This window comes from Micromys minutus, assembly GCF_963924665.1.
Source record: "Micromys minutus genome assembly, chromosome: 8".
Taxonomy (NCBI): Eukaryota; Metazoa; Chordata; class Mammalia; order Rodentia; family Muridae; genus Micromys; species Micromys minutus.
The window spans coordinates 43,734,065-43,759,437 of NC_137977.1; the positions used below are offsets into that span (position 1 = coordinate 43,734,065).

General features: G+C 37.2%; 1 protein-coding gene across 2 annotated transcripts in view; it reads left to right on the forward strand.

Annotated features, from left to right (window-relative positions):
- Positions 1-24,193, forward strand: part of SLC12A2 (solute carrier family 12 member 2) — a 62,506-nt gene extending 38,313 nt beyond the window's left edge. Inside the window, exons 17-27 of one of the 2 annotated variants that reach the window (XM_080919900.1) lie at positions 932-1,072; positions 6,254-6,360; positions 10,291-10,370; positions 12,170-12,295; positions 14,716-14,763; positions 16,051-16,173; positions 17,472-17,583; positions 19,931-20,017; positions 20,724-20,859; positions 21,336-21,403; positions 23,148-24,193. In XM_080919900.1, the coding sequence (XP_080776026.1) occupies positions 932-1,072; positions 6,254-6,360; positions 10,291-10,370; positions 12,170-12,295; positions 14,716-14,763; positions 16,051-16,173; positions 17,472-17,583; positions 19,931-20,017; positions 20,724-20,859; positions 21,336-21,403; positions 23,148-23,283 (1,164 nt within the window). In that variant the 3' untranslated portion in view covers positions 23,284-24,193. The remainder of the gene's footprint in view (positions 1-931; positions 1,073-6,253; positions 6,361-10,290; positions 10,371-12,169; positions 12,296-14,715; positions 14,764-16,050; positions 16,174-17,471; positions 17,584-19,930; positions 20,018-20,723; positions 20,860-21,335; positions 21,404-23,147) is intronic. The other variant, XM_080919901.1, reaches the window with a different exon arrangement.
- Positions 24,194-25,373: the final 1,180 nt, after the last annotated feature.

Genomic DNA, 25,373 nt, shown 5'->3' on the forward strand with positions numbered 1-25,373 from the left:
GTTCAGTTAAAAATATGCCTTTAAGAGTAACAAATAAGTGACGGCCATGGGGCGGGGGTAAGAGAAGGAAAAGAAAAACTAGAGTTCCATTCTCCCTCAGACTCTGCTCCTTATTGGTGCTAGGAATGTGTGTGTGCATTGTTTTGCAACACCGGGGACAGTTGCTCTTAGTGAAAGCCCAGGCCACAAGCATCGGTGCCCACACAGGAGCTTGTGTAGAGGGCCTGTTGTCAGCACTGTCCTCAGTCAGGGTATGTGGACTTTCCCAACCTGTCTCTAGCTCAGCCATTGAAGCCAGTTCCTTGAGCCCAAGATGTTACAAAAAAGGCAACATACTTAGGAAAGATTGTATTTTTGTCTATATAGTTACTTTTAGGACAAATACTTTTAAATACTTTGAAAATTTTGATTTATATATTTGTGCCTAACAAATTTTGTATGTAGCATAAAAAGATAAAAATCAAATTTTGAGTTAGCAAAGCTCATTTGCTTTAGCTAGAAACAGAAGAATATGTTTTCCTTTGACTTTGAAAGATATTCTCAAGTTACTGTGATTTAATAACTCAGACACTGAGACCAAACAAAAGCAAACTAGTAAATTTTCTGTAGAGAAAGACTTTTTATTTTGCCTTGTGTAATCTCTTTTCCATTTTTGTAATTGCAAATTTCTCTCATTAATTTAGGATTGAAATAATTTTGTTTGAAATCTTTCTTCCAATCTCCCTTCTTCAGGCAGCAGCTGAGCTCCCGTTTTGTGTAATCTCACGTATTAGAATTCCTTCCCGGGAGAGCCTGAGGCTCTTACTACGCTTTCCTCATCTCAACACTTGAGCACAGTCTTTCACACTAGTATAGTACGATGGCTTTTGTATGTGGATTTGTGTAAAATGGATTGTGTTTTAAATAAAAATCTTGGTTATTTAATTTAAAGGGTCCCCGAAGACAAGCTATGAAAGAGATGTCCATTGATCAAGCCAAATATCAGCGATGGCTCATTAAAAACAAAATGAAGGCTTTTTATGCTCCGGTTCACGCAGATGACTTGCGAGAAGGTGCACAGTACCTGATGCAGGTGATGAGCCTTTCACGTGGTGCATGTGACTAAAGCTCCTATGTTCTCTTTAGTTCTTTTTTCATGGTAATATAAATGTATATTGTTTTAAAGTATCTTAATCACTATTTTTGTTTTATAATTTAGAAATGTTGTGTTGTAGGGTGACACAAAAGGCCTATTTGAGAGTCACCTTAGCTTGTTATTCTCTCTGTTAGCTGCTTCTCACTCCTACCCACGAGGTCTGTTTTTACTGTGTTGAGTCATAGTTATCTTTATTTGAATTTTCAAAGAAGTCTTGTTCTTCGCATTTTTGTTTATTTGCTAGCTCTAAGTTTAGACTCCTCTCTCAGTTTATGCATTTTATAGGCACCACAATAGGACATTTAGAGTAAATCCCAGGTTTAAGTGTTAGTGCTCTTGCTTTCTCATTATGGACTTTGGACCAAACTATTTACCTAATTTCTGAACTCTAGGTCCTGAAGGCAATATGGAGATTAAGACAGTGTTTACCACTTTAATCTTAAAAACCAACCAACCAAACATTAAAAGTAGAAGCAACTGTGACCATGGAGCTGTGTTAAAGGTGAAGTGAGGTTCCTGGTCCTGTTCTTTTCCCGTCCTGTCGCATCTTAGAATTTTGTTTAGATTGATCAATAGTTCTTTAAAGATAGACACCGAGTAGGGTTGGTAAGTAGTTCTCACATTGCTATATGGAACTTGCTGTAACTCAATAACGGCAAAAGCATAGAAAGGAGTAAATTCTCTTACACAGGACGTTTCACTGTGTGGGACAAGTGGTTGGGAAGGGTAAGGGTTATCTGTAATAATTGCTGGTCTATGATAAAGGTCTGAAACGAATCCATACAAAGACTATTCAAAAGCCATATTGACCCAAGGGTTGGTGTGTGCCTTTATAATCCCAGAGGTTAGTCAGACCAGCCTGCAGTATATGGTAAAAACAAGGTTTCCACGGCTGCAAACCAGAAAGGAGTGAGAAAGGAATCAGGAAAGCTAGAAACAGAACTAACAGCATCTCTGTGCCCATATCCATAAGGATCACTGCTGCCATGTTAAAGAAGTTGGACATTTTTGAACTGTATGGTAATCCACATTACAGTCACTATTGTACAGGAGCCTGGCAATTTAAAGATTTTTCTCTTTTTTTTTTCTTTTCCTTTTCTTTTTTCTCTTCCTTCATCCCTCCCTCCCTCCCTTCCTTCCCTCCCTCCCTCCCTCCCTCCCTCCCTCCTTTCCTTCCTTTCTTCCTGTCCTCTTTCCTTTCTGTCTTTCTTTTTGTGACACTAGAGAACAAAACTAGGTTTCATGTACACATCTCTTTACATGTAAAGAAAACTATGAAATTTATGATCTAGGCACAAGAAACTTCCTTAGCATCATTGGTCAGGGTTGTCTATGTATGTATATATAATAATTTTTATGAAAAATTTCTTCCTTAAAGAAAACTCATTAGTGCACAGATTTCTGTTTCTCTGTCAGGGTTTGTGGTATGGTCCAAGGCAGAGGCAGGTGGATCTATCTGTAAGGTCAAGAGCATCCTGGTCTACAGATTTCCAGGATAGCTAGGGCTACAGAGAAATTCTGCCTCAAAAATAAATAAATAAAAATAAAAAAAATAAAACAAAACAAAAAACCAAAAAACTGAAGAACAGCAACAAAAAAGACAAACAAACCCCTAAACATATAGTCATATATTTACTTTCTCTGTGATTTTGAATCTAATGAATTTTTCTTACTATTCAATTTATGTAACTAGCCATAATATTTGGAAATACTTTTACTTAATAGTTGAAGGAAAAATTGAAAAGCCCTATAGTCTGTTGTTCCGTTTGTTATGATTGCGATGAAATTGACACAGAAAACATACATTTTGGTCACTGAGTTTTGGTACAAGGTGCAGAGAGAACTGTGCTAAAGATCTGAAGATAACACTGAGAAAGGAAGGCTTCGCTTTAGGAATGTAGGTGTGTGTAAATAGCTGAGGGTGACAACATTGATGTGACACACAGCTTCAGTGGAGAAGGCTTCATGGGAACTGAGATAATATCCCCTCCGTAGTAGCTACACGGAGTAAAGGACTGACTGACAGACATACATGTGGAAGTGACAACTGAGTAATCCTAGGGGGAGCTACTGTGCTAATGCCTGTGAAAGCCTCAAGGACTTAAGAGTATCTTCTAAGACGTTTATTCCTAATTTTATAAAGTCATAGCTTCGAGGGACTACAGCTCAGTGTAGCATGCATTTCTGGTTCATGTGACACTCAATTTAAATCCCTAGCACCAAAAACAGACAAGCCATTTTAATTATAGTAGCATTATGACATTATGATAGCTTTCCTTTTTTTGCAAGAACATGACCTTGATAGTACTTAGTGGCATCGGTAAGTTACAGCCATCCTGTGGCTTGGCTTTGTTAAACAGCTACCATACTTGAGAGTGACACTTGGCTGTGTTCAGCACTCTTGACTCTACCACCACTCTAGGGTAAAAAGTATTTGGTTTCATGATTAAGCCATCCAGCAGATAGTTTTGCCTTTAGAAGAAGGCGGCGTAGTCCTTATCCCTTTAAGGGAAGGATGTTTTAAATACTGAGCAAAGTCTAAAGAAAGGTATTTGTACATGAGAACAAATTTAAGATGAACATAAGCTTGCAAGATACTTCCTTTCTTACTTTATAGCTTTACTTCCTGTTCCTTAATTATCCCAAATGCTTAGGGCAGTGGCACATGGCTGGGCCTTTGGTAAATATTTGAATTCATCTAATGCTTTGCAAAACCAATCAAACAAACAAAAAAACAAAACACAAAAGCCCAAAACTGATTTAAAGATGTCGCTTAAACCATAGACACGACAACTCAGAATGTATCTCCAACAGAAATGTGAGCTAAAATCATAAAACTTAAAACAGCTTAAGTCTTCGTGACCTTGGACCTGGCAGTGGACTCAGTTATGACATCAAAAGGATGAAGCTTAAAACAGAAATAAATTGGACATTTCCAGAATGAAGATGTTTTCTGCAGAAAAAAAAAAGTGAGGTCAACTTACTGAAAAGGAGAATAGTTGAGTTTGATAGTTTTGTCTTAGTATCAAAGTAATTGATAACTGTTGAGACAACCATGACCAAGGTGACTTACAGAAGAAGCAGTGTATTGTGGGTTCTGCTGCTGAGTCCATGACTACCATGGCAGTGAGCCTGGAAGCAGGCAGGCATGGAGATGTAGCCGTAGCGGAGAGTTTATCTGAATTTAGAAGCACTAAGCAGAGAAAGAGCTAACTGTGCCTGATGTGGCCTTTGAAACCTACCTCAACAAAGCCATCACTTTAAATCCTTTCCAAACAGTTCACCAGCTGAGGACAAAGCATTTATACATATGAGCTTATATGGAGATCATTCTGATTCAAGCCACAGGTTTTGATATCTATAATACATTAAAAAAAACTTCTAAAAATAGCAAAAACTACAGAATTTGAAATTTGTTGAGTTAGGTAAATACAGTATATATTATCAGTGCACATACAAGAAGATGTTCAGCACTATGAGTTGTAAAGACAATGAGATACTAGGATAGCTATTTAAAAATCAAGTGTTAGTGGGATTGTAGAAAAGTGAGATGCTGCGCTTCTTTATTGTGAATATAAAATGATATAAGCAGTGCAAAAGTTAGGTTGGTTGTTCCTCAAAAAGGTGAACTTAAAGTGACTTAGTGCTACCTCCCTCAGCATTCACAAAGCTGAAGGCAGATTTTTTTTTAAATTCAAATATTTCACTGCGGCATCATGCATGGTAGCCAAAAGGTACAAACTAGAAAGAATTGAAATGCCCATCATCAAATAAACCAAAATGTGACATGTATATGTGTGTGTGTGTGTGTGTGTGTGTGTGTGTGTGTGTGTGATAGTATTTATAGAAAGGAATTAAATTATTATAATTTTTACATTAACCCAGAAGCCAGCCTTCTAAATGCAGAAAGCTAAGCACTGGAGTTGTGTGATTCCATTCATGAAGTGACCAGAGGGAATTATAGTAACTGTCCAAAGGGGCCTCAAGAGAAAACCTGAGGAGCAACTGTAGAATATCTGACTAGGGCGATGGAAAGGCTTTGGAAATAGCAGTAGATTACGCGGCAGTATTGCGGACATGAAAACTGCTGTAAGTGTTAAGCTTGTTGACTTCCCACAGCTCGCTTATGTGTGTGGACTTGTAGGTAGGCCGGTCACGTCTCCATTTGTGGATGTTATCCCCTCGTGTTTGTTGCTGTTAATTGTTTGGAGACGGGTCTTTCACTCTTTACCTGGAACTTGCCATTTGTGTGGCTTGGCTGGTCTGTGAGCCCAGAGAAACCTGTCTTTACTTCTCTTCATGGCCATTTTTACATGGGTTCTGAGGGTTGGAATAAGGTCTTCATGCTTAGTCTACCATCACCTTCTGACCAAACTATCTCTTCAGCCCTTATTGCAATTTTTAAATTGCTGTAACTTCTTCCCCAAATCCAAGTGTTACTGCAATCCCAGAATACAATTTCTCATTTTACTTAAAGCAAAAGGAAATGCATAGGAATAGCTGTTAATCATATTGAATTATAGCTATTTAATATATGCACGTGTCTACATTAATGTGGTTTATTTTTAGGACAGGATCTTCCTATATGTCTCTGATAATATATAGCCACAACACTCACTATATGTATATCAGGCTGGCTTCAAACTCATGGATGGCAGTCTGTCTTTGCCTCCTGAGTGTTGGGGTTGCAAATAGGCACCACCATGCTTGGCTTGCATTGCAGCTTTTGGTGAGATTGAAAAATTCTTCTATGGGAGGGAGCCATAGAAATTTCAGAGGGAATATTTGCATGATTAAAAGAACTCAAAGTTTCCTACTAATAGAATTCAGAGCTCCAGACATTAGACTTACATCTAGGCCTTAATGGCTGTTATTAAAATACATTGTGGAGGTGACCACTGGTTTTTAAGCATGTTATTTTGGTTAGCAAAAGTACAATATTTTATGTCATCAAGGTATAAAATAAATTTTTAAGCGTTTCATTGTAAACTTTATTTTTATTGTGTTTATTATGAGTAATATTGGTTAATTTTATAGAAAAACTGTCAACATAAAAATACTTTCTCTTGTAAAAATTGTTAAATAGTCTGTATTTAAAGTTGTGTTTATGTATTTTAGGCTGCTGGACTTGGTCGTATGAAACCAAACACACTTGTCCTCGGATTTAAGAAAGATTGGTTACAAGCAGATATGAGGGATGTGGATATGTACATAAACTTATTTCAGTAAGTATGTTCTAAATTGTTATGGACTTGGCAGGAAAATGCTAATTCTGAACACATTCACTCATTTCTTTTTAAACTGCTTTTTATGTAGTCTTTTCTTAATAGGTGCAGAAAAATGAAATTGTCTGGGTTTTAAAATGATGATCTATTAACAAAATACACATCTCTCTTTTACATAAAGCATAGACAAATATGTTCAAATACTTACATAAATGTACAGGTACAAATAAGTCTATAAAACAGCTTCCGTATGTATAAAATAGTTTATCATCCTTTACCTTTTCATTATATTTTTATTAGTAATTCTTTGATAATTTCAATGTATTTGGAACATATTCATCTCCTTCAACTCTTTTTTTTCTACCAGCCTATCCCAGCTAATTTTGAGATTACTTCTTTTTTCCCCCATTTTCCTAGAGTCTAATTTTGGTTGCCCAGCTAGTGTATTCAGTCTACCAGAGGCATTAAAAAAAAAAAACCAAAAACTTGACGTGCTCTCCCAGCCACTACCAGATCTCCTGTTTAGGGATTTTGTCTGGCTGGAGCTTGTGCGTATTGTCACAATCATTGTGAATTCATAGTCATCTGCCCCATTGTGTCTTGAAAAAGTGTTTCCTTGAAGTTATCTACCACCTTTAGCCCTTTCAATCCTTTGCTCTCTGTTTGGCAAAGATTGAGCCTTGGGGTGAAGGGTGTGATATGTCTAATTTAGGGCTAAGCATTCCAGTCTTTTGGGTTTTTTGCACATTCATTGGCATCTATTGCAAGGAGAGGATTCTGATGTAGGATAAAAGATGCTCTAGTCTATGGGTGCAGCAGTAAGACATTAGAATAGTTTTAGTACTCAATACTCTTTCCAATAAACAGACTAGTATGGATCCTCTCCTGGAGCCTATGTCATATTGAGCCTTAGGTTCCTTGGTCTTTTTAACAGTGTTAGTTATGGGTTCTTTCTCATGAACAAGATCTTAAGGGTTTTAAGTTTTAAGATTTAAGTCTTGATTTAAGTCGCATTAGAAAGTGGTTGGTTACTCTCATAGGATTTTGCTACTCTTGCACAAGCGGCCATTATCTTGTTGGGCCAGTCATTGTTGGAGCTTGCAAGTTTCATGGCTGGGTGAGATTGAGGCTTATGTTTCTCCTTTAGCACTGTGCATAGAACCTTCCAGCACCATGAGCACTGGCAAGTAATGATGAAAAGCTTGCAGGTGAATACCAGCTTGATGTCTCCATGACCTGTGATGCAAGAGGCTTTTAGCATCAAGTGCTGAAGTTAGCCTGTAATACTTGGAGGCTAACATTGGCCTCCGATTGGCTAAGAACTCAAAAGATGCTAACCCATTCTTAGGACCAGGATTATTTGTTAGAATGAGGTATCTAGTTGGGATATCCCCTCACACTGTAGGGTATCCATTATACTTCTTTATATATGTTTATCTATTTTATGAAGCTTGTATAGCAGTAGGTTGCCAAATGATTTTTTCTAAGACTCCTTTAACTGTGGTTATTCCTCCCCATATTCCCCCCTCTACCTTGCCTCCCATCTTTCATCCCAGTTTAACCCATTTTATTTTGTTGTTCCCTTTTATTTTTTTTTTTTTTTTTTTTTACTATTATGTTGTTTCCCCACTCCTGAAGGCCTCTCCTCCCCAGTGCCCTATTACTAAATTCCTGACGTGTAGGATATTACAAATAGAACACATATATCTGAATATTTAAAGGTGGCATTCAGAAGTGAGAGAAGATGTACCATGTTTATCTTCATGGATTTAGTTGTCTTATTCAGGATGAGTGTTTCCAGCTCCATCAGTTTACTTGTGAATTTTATAATTTTATTTTTTGTAACAGTTGAATAATATTTCATAGATATATTAGATGAGACTATACAACAGTGGTGTGTAGACTCTGCTTTCTCTGTCACCACGAGTACTTCTTCATATGCTGTAAATGTAACTGGGCAGAGTTAGATGTCAGAAGGTTGCTACACTGAGAAGCTGCAAAGATTTGGTTTTGTTTCTACTTAGACTTTTTCTGCTACTGGTCTCTGGTTCATCCCATGAGTTATATTCATCGTTCGCAGTTACACATACGTGTTTGTCTTTTCCACTTCAGTTTTGCTTGAGCGGTAGGTGTTTATCATGCGGCTTAGCTTGTTCACATAACTCAGCTTCCTTCTTACAGCTTGTCTAGTGTGTTCTTTCTGTTCTCTGCTTACTTTGTCTCTCTGGTTCATAGACTTTTGTGAATACCTTTAATCTTAACAATGCTTTTGTAAAACTGAATTCTTTAATAAGAGTTTCTTTGGTTTTGCCAGATAGAGTTGTTAAAACTTGAAAAGTACTTCCATTTCCTAGTAGTCTAGTATTTGCTCAGTACATTTTTAAATTGAGAATTCTCAATGTGCCATTATCCTCAGACAATATTATTTGTTTTAAAAACCAGGGAGGAAAACATCTTGTTTTTAGCAGAGTGGTTTTAACATGGAATTCAGATGGCAGTTCTACATGTACCTCACTGGCGTTCCCTCTAATGGAATCCATGCCATGTCTGTGGGATTTCTTAAAAACTTATTTGAAGAGTCTTTCAAGAAATGATCAGAAGTCATGCAATAGGTGACAATTCAAGAATCCTTGAATTGTTAGGTGGTTTATTTATTTATTTTTGTGGACTTTGTGCCCTCTGGTTGTTTGGTGAGAATTTCCTTGTAGCTACTTAGTTCTGTACTCTGTGTGTTGTATATAAGTTAACTCAGAACAAAGATAGTAGAAATAAAGATTAAATCACGAGCTATCCAGGTGTGTCAGCTGTGCTGTGCCGTGCCATTTTCCGCAAGGCTCATGGGCAGTGAGATGGACTAATCATCCTAGAACACAGGAAGGCTGTGTTATGGAAAATGGCTTACATACACCGACTGCATTAGTGATTGTTGGAGTTGATCATGGTAGCACTGGAGGGGTCTGTCTGAATGCTCTGGAAGTTAGCACACAGCATGACTACAGAATCCCAGCTTCAGAGGCATGGAGATTGGAGAGTCCTTGGAGTGTGTGGGCAGCCACTCTAGCAGAGTTGACAAGCTCCAGCTTCACCCTGACTCAAACAATTGTAGTGATTAAGGAAGACACTTGGTATGGCCTTCTAGATCTACAAACATGACACAATTACCTGTATACCCATCGTCACACTCATAGTGATGATCCTTTCAGAAATGTTTGCATATGTGAAAGCCTGTTCTCATCCTCAGTAGAACCCATTTCTTCATCTTCAAATCTTTTTCATCCTTATTTTAAATTCAAGGAGAATATGCCTAAGTGTAATTATTGTAATAGCTGTTTTCTGTTGTATTTTGTTGCAAGATAAAAGTACTGTTGGAGGGCGCTAGTTGGTGCAGTGGTTAAGACCTTGGCTCTTCCAGAGGGCCCAAGTTTGGTTGGTTCCCAGCACATATACTTGAGGTGGCTTATAAATGCATTCCTTCTGGCTTCTGTGCTCACACACTCAAATTCATATGCCTACAGATATGTAATGAAAAACAACAAACAACCTATTTCCATGGTAAGAAGCTGCTACATGAGTCAGTCACCGTAGTTTATGGTGGTATACATTATGGGAAGTAAGTTGTGAGTTGGTTTTGTCGAGAGTAGGTATAAAAAAACAAGACCACACCTAGGCTATATGACATGTGAGACCATGTATATATAGGTTCCTGACCAGAGCATTGTGTGGCACGTCGCTCTAATGCGCACTTCCGTAGTTTTCAGGGGTACTACAGAAGAAAGGTGCTGGATTAGGACCTAATGTGATTCCTCTCACTGACTAGTTTTCAGAGCATATCAAAGAAACAGACATTTAGAGCTGAAAGTCATTTTAGAGATCTGAGTTCCTTCCTTTTGTACAAAGCATAACCAATACTGATTCTTTCCTCCATTATAGTGATGCGTTTGACATACAGTATGGGGTTGTGGTTATCCGCCTACAGGAAGGACTGGACATATCACACCTCCAAGGACAAGGTGTGTACTCACTGTGTTGGAAAGTTGTGCCTGTGTTCTTACCCACTTCAGATACCATCCTCTTCCTGTCACTTGCTCACCATCTTAAGATCAGATGTGCTCAGAAGCCAGCCATGTCTGTGTCTTCTCTTTGTATAGCTCATATGATAGCTTTATTCTCCATTAATTATTATTGATGGAGAGTGTAAAATTTAGTATAAATCATAGCCTTGGGAGAGACAGACATTAGTTATGATTGTAGATTAGCCAAATTTGTTTATTAAAAAATAGGATGAGAAAAATATTTAAATCACTATCAAAATATTTAAATTACTACTTAGACTATAAAAGTATTAAAATCACAGTGCATAAAGCATTTTAAAATGAAGGTTAACACCTAATTTAAGACATACTTTTCTTGCCAACTTTGTGAAAATGGGACTTTCCCTATCTTTCAAAGAATTTTACTAATTTAAAAAAAATTGAATACCTACCATTTTTTTTCAGTTAATTAATGAAATCATCAGATTAGCTGCATTTAGATAGACAAGAAACATATAAAGTTTCATAATTTGTTCATGGATTTAAGCTCTTTAACCTTATACTTTCCTTTAAGAGTAGTCTGCCACTTTGAAGAAATGCATTGGGGTTTCTATAAAACAAACAAGCTTGGTTTGCTGTAAATGTGTTTTCTTTTTCTGGCATGAACCTGGCAAATACTCATTTCAAGTCTTAGAACAGTGACTAAGTTCAGAGAGTGGGACTCATACCCATTATCACTGCAAAATTGGAGGTGGGACTCCCTTACCCTCAAAAGAATAACATATGATTCAGTTCTGTCATTTACTGGGAATTGAATGTGACCGAAATGGTCTTCTACCAGGTTTGGTGGCATATTCCATTAATCCCAGGACTTGGGAGGCAGGCAGATCTCTGTCTGGGCTACAAATCGAGTTCAGGACAGCCAGGGCTATTACACAGAAAAAACACTTCTCAAAGGAAAAGGAAAAAAAAAAAACTTTATACATTTATAATCAGTTCATTTTTGAAAGCCTTGTCCATTGCTAAGAGCTGGTATTGGGCCCATATAGATGTTTTCTAAAACTTCCAGCCCTTTTCCAGAACTTTATATCCTGGGCAACTTTGTGGACTTTTATGCCTATTTTAGGACTATTAATGCCTAGCGACCTCCCTCATAGGCTTGTCGTGAAAGTAAAGAGGTAACTCCTCTTAACCCTTAGTTCAGTGCTGACTTCTGGTCCCCTAGCTTCTGTTTCTCTCCTTCCACACACGTCAGTGATGGGAGTTATAGACAGATTATCAGTTTTGTATCGTAGTTTTCTTTATACATGTTTTACAGTAGAAGTTAAATATTTGTTTACCTATTTACCAAAATCTGAAAATGCTTTAGAAGAATGGCTCCCCCACTGCGACTATTAGAGAAGGCCATACCTCGGACATTGACTGTGTAGCTGTAGAACAATTCCCTAGGGCGGTGTCCTCTATGTGCATGTGGACCTTTGCTGCATCTACATGTTTTTGTATTGTAATGTTTTTGAGAGTAGAGGTTATTTTGAAAGCCTACATATTATCTTTTTGCCTGCCATATTCTATTTTTGTCATTCATTACTTAACTCTCCAGAATCTGACTTAGTCACTTATGGTTAACATATTTAAATGGATAGTCATTTTAAACATAGGTGAATCTTAGGAAATCTGTCATCACAAGGAATATTGGTTACCTTTTAATTATTAAACCATGATGCTTTGAATAATTAAAATATGTTTTGATACTGTCTTAAATACTTTCATATTTATAGAAGAATTATTATCTTCACAAGAAAAGTCACCTGGTACCAAGGATGTGGTAGTAAATGTGGACTACAGTAAAAAGTCAGATCAAGATTCTTGCAAATCATCTGGTGAAAAACCTATTACACAGAAAGGTAAGTTTCATTCAAACTAGATTTTAACAGTTATATTTTAATATGGAGGCGATTGGCTTTCATGTGTAATATGTATGACAAAGTCCCTTTTCTTAAGCTAGTGTTATTTGTTTCTAATAGGCCAGGTAAAATTTGCACCTCAAAACTGACTACAAAATGAGTAGCAGCAATTTTAAAGTATTTGCTTGCCTTAAACAAGTAAAAAAGAATTCATGCCAATTGATTAGTTACTAATATGATCTTTAGTTGTTTGCTTTAAATATTTTTGTTTTAAAGTATGAAGAACACATTCTTTTTTATGAGGCTTATAGATAACTCCATCTCAAGCTGTGTATCATGTTGTAAGAAGGAAGAGGGATGACTTCCAAATCTTACTCTCCCACCCTCACTCTCCAACCTCTGTTGAGACTCGTATCTCCATCTGTCCTGTTCCAACTGATACGCAACAAGAAAGAAATCTGCACTGTAAATCATCAAGCCATAGTGTACTTTTGATTTCTCTAAGATGACTGCTATCCTCTTCATGAGATTGATAGCCTTGGACAGACCATGTCTCTGTGCACTTTATCTTTTAGATTATTTGAAAGCATTAATGTTGCTTTTTATTCTTTTCTTTCCTGTGTAACTTGCCTAGTGTAGTAGTAGGAAGTATAGCCTGCACACATTGCTTCTCTCAGCCCTTCGCAGCTTTCGTATTCTTTTCTGTAATGTCTCTACTTCATAAGCTTTGTCTGTTCATTTTTTGCATTTATTTTAATTTATATATACATTCTTTTGCCCTTCTTCATTTTCTTGCCTGAGACAGACCCTTCTGTGTAGTCTATGAGGAATCAATGTGTACAGTCATATTGATCATTTCCTAAAGCTGCTCTGCATCACATCTAGGTAGAAGTTAGCACGTACATCAGCTTATGAATGTGTGTTACAGCTTCATGTTTTTAAACAACAGGAAGCTAGGTTAGTACATTCCTACTCTGTTGTAAACATTTAGATGCATTACCCCAATTTAAAGAGTCATTTTGGGAGTGGGTAAGAAGGCCCACTTGGAAAAATGCCACTAAATATAATGACTTGAATTTGCTTCCTGGGGCCTTCAGAGTGAAAGGAGAGAATTGCCCCTTTTACAGGTTGTCCCTCTGACTTTCACCCACCCACCCACATAAATAAGTAATATAAATAATTTCCAATGCCACTGTGTCTTTGTCATTTAAACTCCTCTAAATGACTATAAACTACTTATCACTCTATTTTTAAAAGCAGATATTAAGTATTACTTTATAATAGTAATATTTGTAGCTTAACCAGTTATTTTTCTATAACATACATAGAATTGTTACATAGCTTGATTTTTTTTGTCTTCTATTTTACAAATTCTCAAAATCATATATAAGAAGGGTGGATACTATTATGTAAAACCTTCAGTATTTGGAACATTATACTATAGGTATATAGGCAAAGTATTTAGTTTTATCTGTGTTGCTTACTGAGGCCTATAATATACAAGGGGACACACACACACACACACACACACACACACACACACCCTCTGTGAGTGCTTGGCTTGTGCCAGTCCTAATCTCTTTTAATCAATGCCTGAAATTTTACAGCCTTAGGAGGCAGGTATGTTTTCTACCAATGAGAAAGCAAGGCATTAACTAACCAGCTCTGGCTCATACTAGGAAAGTGCTAATGATACCATTGGAAGCCAGGGAGTCTTACTCAGGATCCTACCTCAGAATGTTCTGTATTTTGTAAGTCTTGAGTTATGCTTGCCTGAAACAAACAAAATTACATTCAGGGGGAAAAGAAGTTAGGAAAATGGCTTATCCCAGAAAACAAATTGGTGACTATTTAAACATAAACTGGTAAATGTATGCATACATGCATATGTACATGAACTTAATTTGAAGAAAATGGCTTCTTTATAAACTGACATTTATATATAAGACTTCTATCTCTGATTAAATTCTTTAATATTTCAAGTACAGATCGACTGGTATTGACTTGTACAAATACCAGGTGCTTTTAGTCCTGTGTAGAGATGGAGACGTAGCGACATGTTTGAGGCTACGTATTTGCAAAGATAATAGCTCAAAGTCATGCTTCCATTCTATACACTAGAGTTTGACATTGCCAACTAATTCCAAGTATGAAAGCTTAAAGTTTACAAAATCTGCTGGATTTTTTGGCAGAAATAAAATTTCAGGGTGGGTGTTAATCATTCACTCTGTATGGTATATAGAAAATGTTTTTTAAAATATTGAACACTCAGTATAAAAAATTAATTTTCAGTCTTAGTCATTTTTCATGGGCTGTTACTTCACACTGTCTTGTTTATAATGTGCTCTATTTACATTTCCAAACTTTATGATTATACAGGCAATTAACTTCATATTTTGTGTTTTTTAAACATAATCTAGATGAGGAAGAGGATGGCAAGACTCCAACTCAGCCACTGTTGAAAAAAGGCAGGCATTGTTCATCATTTTATTTTATTCCCTTTCATATTGTTAACTCTTTAATTCCAACCCTATTATTTTCCTTTTATTTTAATTTAGTTTTAATTTCCATGGTGAGGTGATATTACAGTTATCTATTAAATGCAGATTAGCAAAATTAATATTGTTCCAACTAAAGCCTTAAATCTCATTGGGACAAGCTGTTAATCACAGTCTTTTGAACCGTCACTGTGTTTCTGAAATACTCAAACCTGAAATGGCAGGGTTCCTGTTTTGTTTTTTCTTAATCGCACTGCATGGTTGAGAGGATGTGTAGACACTGAGGTCTGTGCATGGTGTCACACTCCTCACCATCAGCTACACCCGCCAGAGTCTCGATTTTGATACTAATATATTTTTTGTTTCAAAAATTGCGATATTTCTCACAGTCATGCTGCGTTTGGGAGATACAGTCATGTCAGCGTACATGAATTTTATGAGAAGGAGAGAGAGGTGAGAGTTATGGAGCAGTGTGGTTTGGTAGCCATATTTCATCATGCAAAATCATTTGTCATGTTTGCTTACATCATGGCAGCATGAAAAGTGAATGATGGACCTTCTGGAAAATAACCAGAGGTCCTTCTGTGAATTTCTGTTTTTAAAATTGTGGTCCTGGAGTTTCATAATAGTCATTTGCTTGCTCACAGAGTCAATGCTGATTTTTTTTTTTTTTTTAATTCCTAGAAATGTAACTGGGAACTTCTTTCAGACATGCAGCAAGTTTGTATCCTTTCCAAGGAGTTCCCAGTATCTTTCTGTTACACAGAGAAAGATGTAGTTATATGGCTTTAAAATTGGGCATCCGAGATTGAGGGGACGGATTATAAATGAACATATGTCCCTGATAATTGTAAGAGTGATTGGTTTTCTCCAATCACCTTGCAAATATAGCTTTTATTTAACACTTTTGACCTCATTGAGATACAGAAAATAAAAGACATATCAGGAACCAGTGTAAAGTCTGACTGGTAGCCTAGAGTTCCAAACAAAAACAACAAGGCTTTGTTAATGATCATCTGGTATTTAGGATTTCTGCAGATTCACCAAAATATTAGACATTAGGATAATTTTGATGAGTTTGCCTATTGTAAAACAAATTATCTATTATGAGCTCCGTCAGGCTTATGATGGAAGCCATATACAGCTATCTGCATATAAATATCTGATCTTACAAATGCTAGGAAGTTCTAGGAATATGGTAAAAAGAGATTTGACATTTAATTCCCTTATGTCCTAACTTTTTGCTTAATCCTTCAGAATCCAAGGGCCCCGATGTACCTTTAAATGTAGCTGACCAAAAACTTCTTGAAGCTAGCACCCAGTTTCAGAAAAAACAAGGCAAGAATACTATAGATGTCTGGTGGCTTTTTGATGATGGAGGTAAGGATATTAGTGTATTTATTTTATAAAGAATTACTGAAGATGTAAAAATAGTGTTAAGAAATGACATATATTTTTTTATGTGCTTACCCCATTAAGTTTTGTTAGCATTCTCAAACTGTAAGAATCAGTGTGAGAATTATGTCTCATCAGGGTCCTTCATGTAGCAGATCTTTAGCTGTTCCTTGAATTTCATGAGTATGCCATTTTATTAACTATTATAGACCAGTTTATGGAATGTCACTCAATTTGGAATGCAGTTAGATTGGTCACAGTCAGTTTCAGGTTGTGAATCTGTAGCAGAAATAGCAGAGAAGTGGTACTGTGCTTTTCTGTCTCACCAAGAGTGTCATGTTGAGTAAAGTGTATTTTTTCAGGCATATCCACTGAAAAGTTGCTTTGCCCTCTTCATGATTACAGATGTGGTGGTAGGACTTCTCAGAGGTTCTGCAGATAAACCATTCTTCCTCGCTCCTGGTTCTGAATTGACCCTTGTGGCTCTGGGTGATCTATTTTCACTCCCATCATCCTTCCTCATCAACTGGCTGGCATTCATTGTGATGAAGAGCTTGTCTCTTCGTTTTCAGTCATTGATTCTTTATCCAGAAGGATCTAATGTGTTGTAATTTGTTTGGTTTTCAGATGGTTCACATCTAGCCAGCAGGATCTTCCCTTGCTTTCCTAGGCTGACTTAATGTGTTCATTTGTCAAAAGGCATACATTTTGGGAGTTCTTTTCTGAAATAAGATGGCATACCATGCTTGTCACTTCCTTGTCATGGAAAGAATCTTTTATCCAAGAACTCTTGATTTTTTTTTTTTTTTTAGTCAAGAGTAGTATTTAGAAGAAGCTATATGCTTATGGCATCTTGGATACTTTGTTATCAGGATTCTTTAGTGGACAAAGCTGGGAAAAATATGTAATACATATGTATTATATAGAGCTTTAAAGTCAATTCCAATCTACCTTTTCTCTTTTTCTCTTTCTCATTTCATTGTGAAACTTGCTCCTACTGGGATATATTCATTTCCTTCTCCTTTCTATATGCATCTGATTTTCAGGCTTCCTAGGCCACCCTCTGACTGCCTAGACCACCCTCTGATTTGATTGCTTACATATAGAACTGTAGTTCTTGGATGGGACCTCGACTCTTGGATCCCCTTCCCTAACAAAATTGTCAAGGGAAGATATAAAAAGATTTTACTTTGAATTGTAGTTTTTGAGGCCAAGTTGAAACTAATTCTTTTGTTTGTAATATTAGCATTTTAAAAAGGACTTACTATATTTTTATAATTCAGGTTTGACCTTGTTGATACCCTATCTTCTGACTACCAAGAAAAAATGGAAAGATTGTAAGATCCGAGTATTCATTGGTGGAAAAATAAACAGAATAGACCATGACCGGAGAGCGTAAGTTTGTTTTAAGTTGGAGAACATTAATCAAATAGTCCTATCATGATAGAAATTTGATAAAATAAAAACTATACGGGTCCTGAAGTACTAACCACACTGAAGTCTCATCAAATAGAACCTTCTCCTTAATTTGACCTCCATGTTTACGTTGTAAATACATGTTTCCTTACCTGTTATATTTTAACACACAGCATTTTAGAAAGTCTTTACTAATACCTACTCTGTCAGATGTTAGAAGTAGATCTTTAATCTTTTGAGAGAGTGCATGAAAAATTGCCTTTGTATATATGGAGACATTGTATAGACTTGAGATGCCAGGAGTTCAGCATACTGTTTCATCCACATGTCAGTCTACACTGCCACGAGTCTGGTTTCCGGTGCTTCTCTCCTGACCTTGTTCCCATAGAGCATTGCCCACATTGCTCCCAGTCATGTACAAAGTCTGAGAGTTTTGACTGATCTTCCCACAATCCTGTAACCACTTCTAGACAGTGTCAGTGCTGCCGTGTGGCAGTGGGGGTTTCTGATGGTCTGTTTCCTTTTCCATCTTGTTCCCCACGTGAAATACGTCCTTTATGCTGTTCTCATTTTGGGGGTTTCAGGCATTTTGGTCTATCTGTTTTATCTCTTGTGTACATATCTCTTCATTTGCCATCATTCATCTATGCAAATGTATTGTGCAGCAAGACTTTTCCTGGGGAGCTGCAACATACACATCTAATTACTCCAGATAGGGAGCACATTATATAACCGTGCAGACACCACCACAGTGCAACTTGGTGAACCAGTGAGTTTTATTGGGGTTACTTACAGGAGTATAGGTGAGGGGTTACTTGGAGAAGCAGAATGATTCAAAGATAGCTACATTGCCAAAGCCCACCCCAGCATGGGCGACAGCTCACGGAAGCTGTGAGACCTAGAACACACTGCACAGCCTGCAGGCAGCTCGGCAGGTTGAAGAGTGGCTTTGTGCCTTTTGCAAGAAACTCAGGTCTAAACCTCATCCTGGCTGCTTGCCTGGTTCTGCTTCCAAACAATTGGTGCCCTGGTCTCAGGGTCTTCTTTGCAGCTTGGCTTGTCTGAGAGTGACTTGCAGCAACTTTATTGTTGTATCTGGGAGGGAGGAACCCAGTGAATATGGTCAGTTTCAGGAACTTCCGTAGACTATTTTTGGTTACCTCTCTGCAAGATAGTTTATCAAGCTGAGAGGAAACTGTTAAACAACAAAGTGCTTCCTTGTTTGGAACAACTCAGCTCTCAGCACTGGGCTTGGCTGTATTTTCCCCTTTCCTCTCTCTAGCACATTTCTTTCCTGAATTAACTAATAGTTGGACACTTATATCATTTTTCTTAAATTTTAGTCTTGTAGGCTCTATCACACTTGGTGGACTGTAGTTAAGTATACTAGAATTCAGTTAGGTCTTTTCATTTCAACAATGAATTGTGTAGGAAATACTTGTCATACCTTCCTTTTAAAAGTGTTTTATTAAACATAGAGTTTCGTTTTGTTGATTGCTTTTCTTGGGTGCTTCAGCTTTCTGTTGTTACTCCTAGTGCTTCATGATTCCCGACCCAGACCTTGTACATGGTCTTTATTTACCAAATATCAGGCTTGGTGCACTTTCCCAAAGACAGCACCATCCATGAGCTTTTTGTTCTCTTTGATGAACTGAGTCTTGAACATGGCTTTGAAAGTTTTATTTATGCTTAAACTGTTTTAAGATAAATCTAGAAAGCAACAACTCCAAAAAAACCACTTAAAAGAGGTGTTCTTGTTATTAAATGTATGTTTCCAGTATGCTTTGACTAAAATTCATTTTTATCAAGCTACCTGTCCCATTTCATTATGGATAGCCTTCTTTGCTCACCCACGATTAGGTGCTGTATTAGTTACCTTCTCAATGTCACGAGGTGCTTCAATGACACCTTGAGAAAAGGGAGGGCTTGTGATGCTCACAGTTCGAGGGTATAGTCCATCATCGTAGGAAGGTATGCTGGCTGCAGTGTGCAGCAATTGGACAGATTGCAGCCAGGAGACAGAGGCATCAGTGCTCAGTTTTTCTGGAAACATTCTTAGTGGTATAGCTAAAAGTATGTCTCGTAAGTGATTCCAAATGCAGTGAAGATTGACCACCATATACATCAGCAGGGAGATAGACAGACTGTAGACATCTCTACTTGGGCAATTTCAGTGTTTTCTTTTTTAATAGAGAGTAGGAGCTAATTCAGGAAATCTGTGCAACAGCTGATAGGCTTTCACTCTAAGTCATCTTCCCACATATGCAGGGAGTGAGGATGCGTGTGAACATTCTTTCCATGTCTGATGCTGTTTTTCTTGTCACAGGATGGCTACTTTACTCAGTAAATTCCGAATAGACTTCTCTGATATCATGGTTCTTGGAGATATCAACACCAAACCCAAAAAAGAAAAGTAAGTTGCTGGATATATTGTTCTATATAAGTTTACAATTCCTGTGACCTGTGCAGACATAGATAATTTGACTTGAAATGAGTACCTGTGCTTTTTCTCTGCCCTGAGTTAGGTGGAAACCATGTGGTAATTGGTTTACTTGTGGTACTGGAGTAACCTTTTAGGAATTCTTAGATAGGTTTACATTTCAGACATTTCCTGCCCACAGTCACTGAAAGCATCTGATCACAGCTTCTCATATGATTGCTTCCATTGCTTACTTTGGTTGTGAAGATCTGAGTTTCCCCATAACCATTGTTATCAAGTCTTTTATTCAAACTTTCTACTTCTAGGATTATCTTCCTTAAAAATGGCACAGAGAGGCCGTTACTCTCTGTGTGTATTTTATGAGATATACTTGTAATTATTTTAGGCATATGTTGAATAAATTACGGAGCTTGGATAAAAATTATGTTTTCCATTAATTTGGAAATGATTTGCTATATGAGCAAAGTTGTACTTGGTGTGTTAGTCAGAGGGCTTGTTTTGGGTAATATGACATGTTTAGGTTGAGGGGCTGACACAGGCAAGAGCTAAATCTGCTCAGTGTGAGAGACTGGAAATTATAGGTTTTTGCCTAAATTATAAAGATTGTATTGTTGACTGTTTAAGATGTTCTTGATATAACTCAAAGTAAGATTGTTGCTATTCTCTCTGCTCTTTAAAGTATTGTTGCTTTTGATGACATGATTGAGCCATACAGACTTCACGAAGATGACAAAGAACAGGACATTGCAGACAAAATGAAGGAAGATGAGCCTTGGCGTGTCACAGACAACGAGCTTGAGCTTTACAAGACAAAGGTATCCTCCCTCACCACCCCCCCCCCACCCCCCCCCCGCCGCCGTCCTCACAGTGCTTCAGACAGCTAATAGCTATGGACACCAAACCTCCATTAAGGCCATTTCATATATTAATGGTGGGAAGCAGCATCCAATACATTTCTAAATGTTAGTTTATTACACAAAATTTATTTTGCTTTTGTAAACCATGGTAGCTGCTGCTGCTGCTTCTCTTTCTTATCCTCCCCCCCCTTCGTCTTCGTCTTGTTTTTGTTCTCTGTCTTCTCTGTCTTCTTAGTTGTCATCTTCCATCATCATTATCTTTTGTCTTCTTCCTCTTCCTCTTCTCCTCCTGTTTTTCTTCTTTTTGTCTCCCTCTTCTTTGGTAGTGCTAAAGATCTTGCCCATAGCTGCAGTGTACACAAAGTTGTAATCTGCCTTATACTGTTCACAAGTCTAATTGTATTTAGGAATGAGTCTGTCATTTTTTATTTCAGACATATCGGCAGATCAGGTTAAATGAATTATTAAAGGAGCATTCAAGCACAGCTAACATTATTGTCATGTAAGTATTGTGGAATAAGACTTAGGCTATTTATGAACGTGCATTTGTGTGCCTCTGTGTCTGTTTTTGCTATAATTAAATACTATTATAATACTTAGTGGTTCTTAAAAGAGTCTTTTTAGATTTTCACATTGAGTATTGTATTTATACCATTCTCTTCTCTCTCCTCCCTCCTAACTCTCACACATTCAGCCTGCTTCCTCTAAAATCTATGGCATTTTCTTTAATTATTATTGTTAGCATGAATTAAACAACAATTGTTATAATAAATTGTCTCATACACTGCTGAGTCTATTTAGTGTCACTTATGTTTTAAGGCTGACCACTTGTAATTAGCTAAGTAGAAACTTTATTTTTCATGAGTGAGGTGCATAAGAATACGTTTTTAGGATGTAATTAGAAATTAGCTGGTTTATAAAAATAGTGGCAGTAAATTCTCTTCTAGGCTTTATGAGGTGTGAGCTTTTCAAATAAGACACTGAGTCCAATTACTGCTACTCTTAAGTGTATGAGTGTGGGACAACTCACTGGAGTGGGACAGCCTCTTAATGAACAAACCTGCAAAGACTGTCTAAAGCAGCCCTTAATTACCGGTGAGTCCCTCCACAGTCCAGGCTAGAGCTTTGACTGTACAAATGACGATAGCAGCATGAGTTCATGTGTACAGTGGCATTGTTATTTCCAGAAGGTAACATTTTACAGCATTCCTCTCTGTTCTCTGGCTCTTACCATCTTTCTGCCTTATCTTCCTCCATGCTCTCTGAGTCCTGGGTGGAGAGTGGAGGGCACACGTGTGATAAGAGATGCCATTTATGCCCAAGAACTGTCACTCACTAGGTACTTTGATAAATTGTGAGTCTGCATTAACCACTGCTCTCTGCAATGACCCCTGACCAAAGCTGAGGGCAGCACCAACTATAGGTGTAAACATACTTAGAAGACAGTTTGAGTACGTGATTATTTTGGAAAACAGTAGAAGCATGTTACCCTCTAGCCTTGAGCTTCTAACCCTGTTCACTGTACCAGGCATGATTTCTCACCTGTAGAGCAGGCCTCAGATCCATGGTTTCCTTAATATGATCACACCACTGTTGGTTTGTGTATTTTCTGTATAAACTTCCATGTCTACTTGAGCCTGTTTCCTCTAGTCAACACTGTTAAGTAGAGATGACTTAAACCTGGGTTTCTTCAGCTCTGGATCCTGTGCTCCTTAATAGAAAAGAGAAACTCAGGCACCTAGAAACCAAGACAAATGATAAATACTATGACACTAAAGAAATGTTAGGGTAGCCAAGCACATTTTCAATTTGTACTGTTGATAGGTAGGTTTCTATAATGAAAGACAATAAACCATAGAAATTTAGAATGAATTCTCATAGGTCAAAAAGATAGAAATTAAAATTCACAAAGTAAAGTTAATAGAGGTATTATAGTTCATTTTTCATCTATAACTTCCATTTTCTGAGTTATATAGTTCTCTTCTAAAGAATCCTTAGTGAAGGCAAAGTTTGAAATTAATATTAAATATGAATTATAGGTATTGAAATTCAAACAATTCTTACTCTTATGGACAAATGTTTGAAAATCTTTTGAAACCTAGAAACCTGGGGACAGTGAAATGAGAGTATGTAAGAAGTCAGTGCTATATTTATACAGAATTCCCTCCATGCAGAAATACCTTATCACAGGACTGGGACCTAATTAATACTTGTGTTCTTCAGTATCTTTCTCATTCTGATCCTAGGAGTCTTCCAGTTGCACGGAAGGGTGCTGTGTCCAGTGCTCTGTACATGGCTTGGTTAGAAGCTCTGTCTAAGGACCTGCCGCCAATCCTCCTAGTTCGTGGGAATCATCAGAGCGTCCTCACCTTCTACTCTTAACTGTCCTGCCCCATGGACTTCCCTCTAAGAATGGTACTTCAGTGCCTAGTCAGAGTGACTGAATCATCAGTAACACTGCAGCATCACAGTGGCGAGCTGGGACTTTGTCTCACTACTTCATGATTTGAAAGCACATGGAAACGTTGCTCCATTGATAGGTATATGGAGACTTCGGTTTTAGTCTACTCCAGATGTCAATCTCAATGACTGCTAATTCTTTCTTGTTGGACTGAAGTTCATGAGAGTAAAGTTTTCCTTTGCTACTTGAAAGCAATAAGAGTGTGTTATTTTTTGATTGCTGAAAGGAGTACAAATAGCCTTTAGCCTTGAGGTGCCTTCTGAAATTAACCAAATTTCATCCATAGATCTTTTGTACATTTATAGAATGTTAAATTCTGCCTTCAGATATTGTTTTTACTTCTAATCTCTGTCATCCTAAGTGAACATTGCTTGTCTCCTCATCGACCAGTTAGTGTGAAAAACTGTGTGTTTGTATTACTTTTGTAAAAGTATCTGTTAGATACTGAAGAGGATTAGGACATAAATAATATGTGGGGAAAGTATCCAAAAAAATGGAGCCCAAGGTTAGGTTTATATGAATATATATACATTTAGATCTAGGGAAAAGAGGCCCAGAACACCATTTCTAACTCTCAATTAGAATTATGTATTTTTCTTTTAGATCATAGAGATGACTGACTTCATGTATAATGCTAAAAAAAAATCACTTTTTTTAAAAAAAAGCAAAACCTTGAGATCATTTGTATTATTTTTAAAAGATCTCTTTTAATTTAGAATTTCCTCTCAAAGTGTGGGACTTTTAAGGCATGCTAACAGGTATTTTTAGAGGAAATTTAGACAATGCAATGGCATTTAATAGAACATTTCAATAAATACTATGGAGATTTTATGATTCTACTCCATCCTTTATTTTAAAAGAAAGATGAAAATTTTATGGTTAAATGGACCACTGTTTTCTTAGTGAAATGGTATTAGGCTTAGTTTATTCAAGTATCAAGTACATTTAGTCTTAATACACTCAGGTTTGAACAGATTATTCTGAACATTGAAATTTAATCCATTCTTAATACTTTAAAACTTGTGTTAAAGAAAACTGCCAGTTTGTGTGTCTGACCTTGTTGTCTGCATGTGCACTGGACAGTGTACTGTCCTGAAAGCTTTATATACGGTTGTTAATGTGAAGTTTCTCAGTTTTCAAGGAAGGATTTTCTAAAAGCATTTCAAGGGATTCGTGTCTGCACGTCTGTATGTGTGTGTGTGTGTGGTGCATACACAGGTGCATATGTGTATATGTAATGAAATTTAGGTTGACAGTGTTTCAGATTTTAAAGTGATCATGATTTGGTAAGTTACACATTTTTTGTTTTTGTTTTAGTTTTCTTTTTTGTTTTCAGTAAATGTTCAAGTCAGATCAAGACATTGCAGATTTCATGGACGACAAAGACAGTTTGAAGACCATAGTGTAACTCCATACAATTATCCAGTTAGGTAAAGAGCTGACAAGTACATGATCTGTAAGTTTCAGTGGAGAATGTGCAGAGGCTTTAATCATCTTAAGGGAAATGTCAGAAAGCATTTTCAGTAGTTCAGGATTTGTGCTCCGTGAATGCAGACTGAGTTAACACTATAGCTGGCTATGTTCTCCTTTCCATTCAGAATAGTAAGAAAACAGGTTAAGTGATCATTTTTAAAAGTTCTTACATGATAATAAAATATGGTCCCATTTATTGTAAGTTGTGCAGAGTTTAGGGTAGTATAGAAGAGTCATTAGCAAACCATGTGACTCGTGGGTTTTCTGAGTGGTTACCAGGGCTCCGGCTGAATGCTGCTACCATGGAGTGTACACAGCTGTACTTGCTGGTTCTCTTTAAAGGTCCCCCACCCCCATTCAGGAAACTTCATTGTGATCTGTACCACACAAACTAAATGTCATACATCACACACATGTGTTTAAAGTACATAAAATGGATCTCAGCGCACCTTACGGAGGGTGAGACTGTTGTGAAGTAATGCCAGCAGCTCTTCACTTTCACAAACTTCCTTATGTTGGCTAACACTAGCTGCCCGGG